The following is a 2,608-nucleotide window of genomic DNA, read 5'->3' as shown; positions in this document are numbered from 1 at the left end:
TGGTGGGCCTGGGGGCCCTGGGCAGTGCGGAGGGGGCAGGGAGCCAGGACTCCTGGGCTCTGTTCCTGGTGGGATGGGGCAGGAGAGGGGCTGCGGGGCTCAGGTGGCCGGAGGACTCCTGGGCTGCATGCCCGGCTCCAGAAAGGCAGTCCGCTCTCCTGGTTAGACTGGGGGGGGCTGGGAGCCAGGACTCCTGGGACCTCCTGTGGGGCAGGGGCAGGTGTGGGTGGGCGGGCGGGCCGCCCCCGCCCCGGTTCCACCCTATACTGTGCCATGGCAGGGTACCACGGGGACGGGCTCAGCGCCATCATCCTCTTCGCCTCCTGCTACCTGCCAGACAGCAGCGTCCCCCGCTACCCCTACGTGATGGAGCATCTGTTCCGGTGAGCGCAGCGCCTGCCAGAGCCAGAGCCAGAGCCAGCGTGGGGGTGCAGGACTTGGACCCCACATCTCATAAGATCCCGGCAAAGCTCCTCTGTGTCCCACAGGGGGCAGCAGGGGCTGGGGGGCAACAAGGACCTCCATTCTCTTAGCAGGGGGCAGCGGGGCAATGCCTGGGGTCCCCACTGCAGCCTCTGTGCTGTCAATGGCCACGACAGAGAGGAGCAGTGGTTAGCGCAGGCACCAAGGCATCAGGACACCTAGGTTCTTCCCCCCATCGCAGGAGGGATGTGAAGGAGTGGGGCAGGGCCTGGGGGGCTGGGCCTACCCTGGCTCCTCTCCCTGACTGGCACCGTGCCTCGGTTTCCCCACCTGTTAGGTACATCATCGGGACACTGGAGCTGATGGTGGCTGAAAACTACACCCTGGTGTGTCTCAGCGGTGCCACAGCCCGCAGTCAGGTGCCAGCGCTCAGCTGGCTGCGCCAGTGCTACCAGACCATCGACCAGCGGTGAGTGATGTGGGGACCCGTCTCCCCTGGCCCCAGGAGGGACCCCCCCCCAGGGTCCAGGCTGGAGCCTACCCCCCCCCAGAGCTCCCTGTGCTCAGGGCACCCGTGGCAGGCTGGGCCTAGTCCAATCCCTCCCCCCCTCGCACCTCCCAACATAGCTCAGACCCAGCTGGGCACAGCTGGGAGCCACAGCCTCCCTTCTGGGGACACTGGGAGCCAGGACTCCTGCGGGGGTTTTGCCCACCCTGGGGAGAGCACGCAGGGAGGGGACCAGCCCCAGCTCCTGTCCCCATAGGGTTTGGCCTGGGGCAGACGGTGGGGCTGTTGCTGGACAGTGGGAGGGGGCTGCAGCCTGGGTGCCCCTGGTGGCAGCAATCCCAGGCCCCACAGCAGTGGGTCCCACAGGCTGACACGTGCCTGCACCCCCGTCCCCACAGGCTGCGGAAGAACATGAAGGCCCTGGTCATCGTCCACCCCACGTGGTACATCCGGGCGCTGGTGACCCTTGTCCGCCCCTTCCTCAGGTAGGGCTGGCCGGCATGCAGGGGAGACGGGCAGAGGGGGCAGGAGGCTGTGAGAGACCCCTGTGCTTCGAGGGACGTGTTTGCGTGTGTGTGTGTGCCCGTGTGAAAGGGTTGTGTATGTGTGTGTGTGTGTGTGCATGCATGCGTGTGCACATGTGTGTGCATGTGCACACATGAGGGGGCTGTGTGCGCACATGTGAAAGGGTGTAGGTATGTGTGTATACTCGCATGAGAGGGAGGTGTGCACATGTGAGTCTGTTTGTATGCATGCGTACAATTATATATGTGTGCGTGCACATGAAAGGGTGTGTGTATATGTGTGCGCGCACACATGAGAGGGTGAATGTATGTGCAAATGTGAGTGTGTGTGTGTATACACATGTGAAAGGGTGGGGGGTGTATGTGTATGTATGCGCATGTAAGATGGCATGTGCAAATGTGAGAGGGTGTGCATATGTATGTATGTGTGCACACATGAAAGAGTATGTGTGTGTGCACCTGCAAGAGGGTGGGGGGTGTGCAAATGTGAGAGGGTGCATATATGTATGTGTGTGTGTGTGTGTGTGCGCACATGAGGGGCATGTTTGTGTATGTGTGTGTGCACACATCAGAGGGGGTATGTGTGTGTGTGCACATGTAAGAAGGTGTGTGTATGTGCATGTGTATGAGAGGGGGAGTGTGAGTGTGAAAGAGATCCCTAAGTGACCCGTGGCACAGTGGGGGCAGGGGAGAGATCCCTGGAACGTGGGCTGGAGTCTGAGTGTGTAGGAGACCCTGGCACAGGGTGGAAATGCGGGCTCCGAGCCCAGCCAGTGGCACCCGCGCAACTCTGTCCAGCAGAGGCCAATGTCGGATGGGCCCTGGGAGTGGCTCCGTGCCCCAGGTCCCAGCCTGGGACTCGGAAGGCAAACTGCCCAGAGCAGGTCATGGGCACCCTGCTGTGCCCATCATGCGGGTCGAGGGGGGCAAGTGCAGACGTGTGTGTGGCCATGGGTGTCCCAGGGCAGCACCGCTCATTCACTCCAAAATGGAGTGACCTTGGCCACAGTCCCCATGCTGCCATCGACACTCCATGCATGCAACGAGTTGCCAGGACTCAGCCCTCGGCCTGTAGGCGCAGCTCAGCCCTGGCAGCAGTGAGCCTCGGCCTGGCTCACATGCCCCCCTGCCCCGCTGTCTCTTCCAGCTCCAA

The 2,608-nt window shown here is 62.7% G+C and overlaps 1 protein-coding gene across 1 annotated transcript in view; it reads left to right on the top strand.

Annotated features, from left to right (window-relative positions):
* The window catches only part of BNIPL (BCL2 interacting protein like), a 10,268-nt gene that overhangs the window by 5,232 nt on the left and 2,428 nt on the right, over window positions 1-2,608 (top strand). Inside the window, 4 exon segments of the mRNA XM_006032740.2 lie at window positions 281-383; window positions 761-892; window positions 1,330-1,416; window positions 2,603-2,608. The exon segment at window positions 2,603-2,608 is cut by the window's right edge and continues 108 nt beyond it. Of these exon segments, the coding sequence (XP_006032802.2) occupies window positions 281-383; window positions 761-892; window positions 1,330-1,416; window positions 2,603-2,608 (328 nt within the window).

The sequence above is a fragment of the Alligator sinensis genome, unplaced genomic scaffold (genome assembly GCF_000455745.1).
Source record: "Alligator sinensis unplaced genomic scaffold, ASM45574v1 scaffold463_1, whole genome shotgun sequence".
NCBI lineage: Eukaryota > Metazoa > Chordata > Crocodylia > Alligatoridae > Alligator > Alligator sinensis.
Note: the sequence above shows the minus strand (reverse complement) of the source record. Positions and strands in the feature narration are given on the sequence as shown.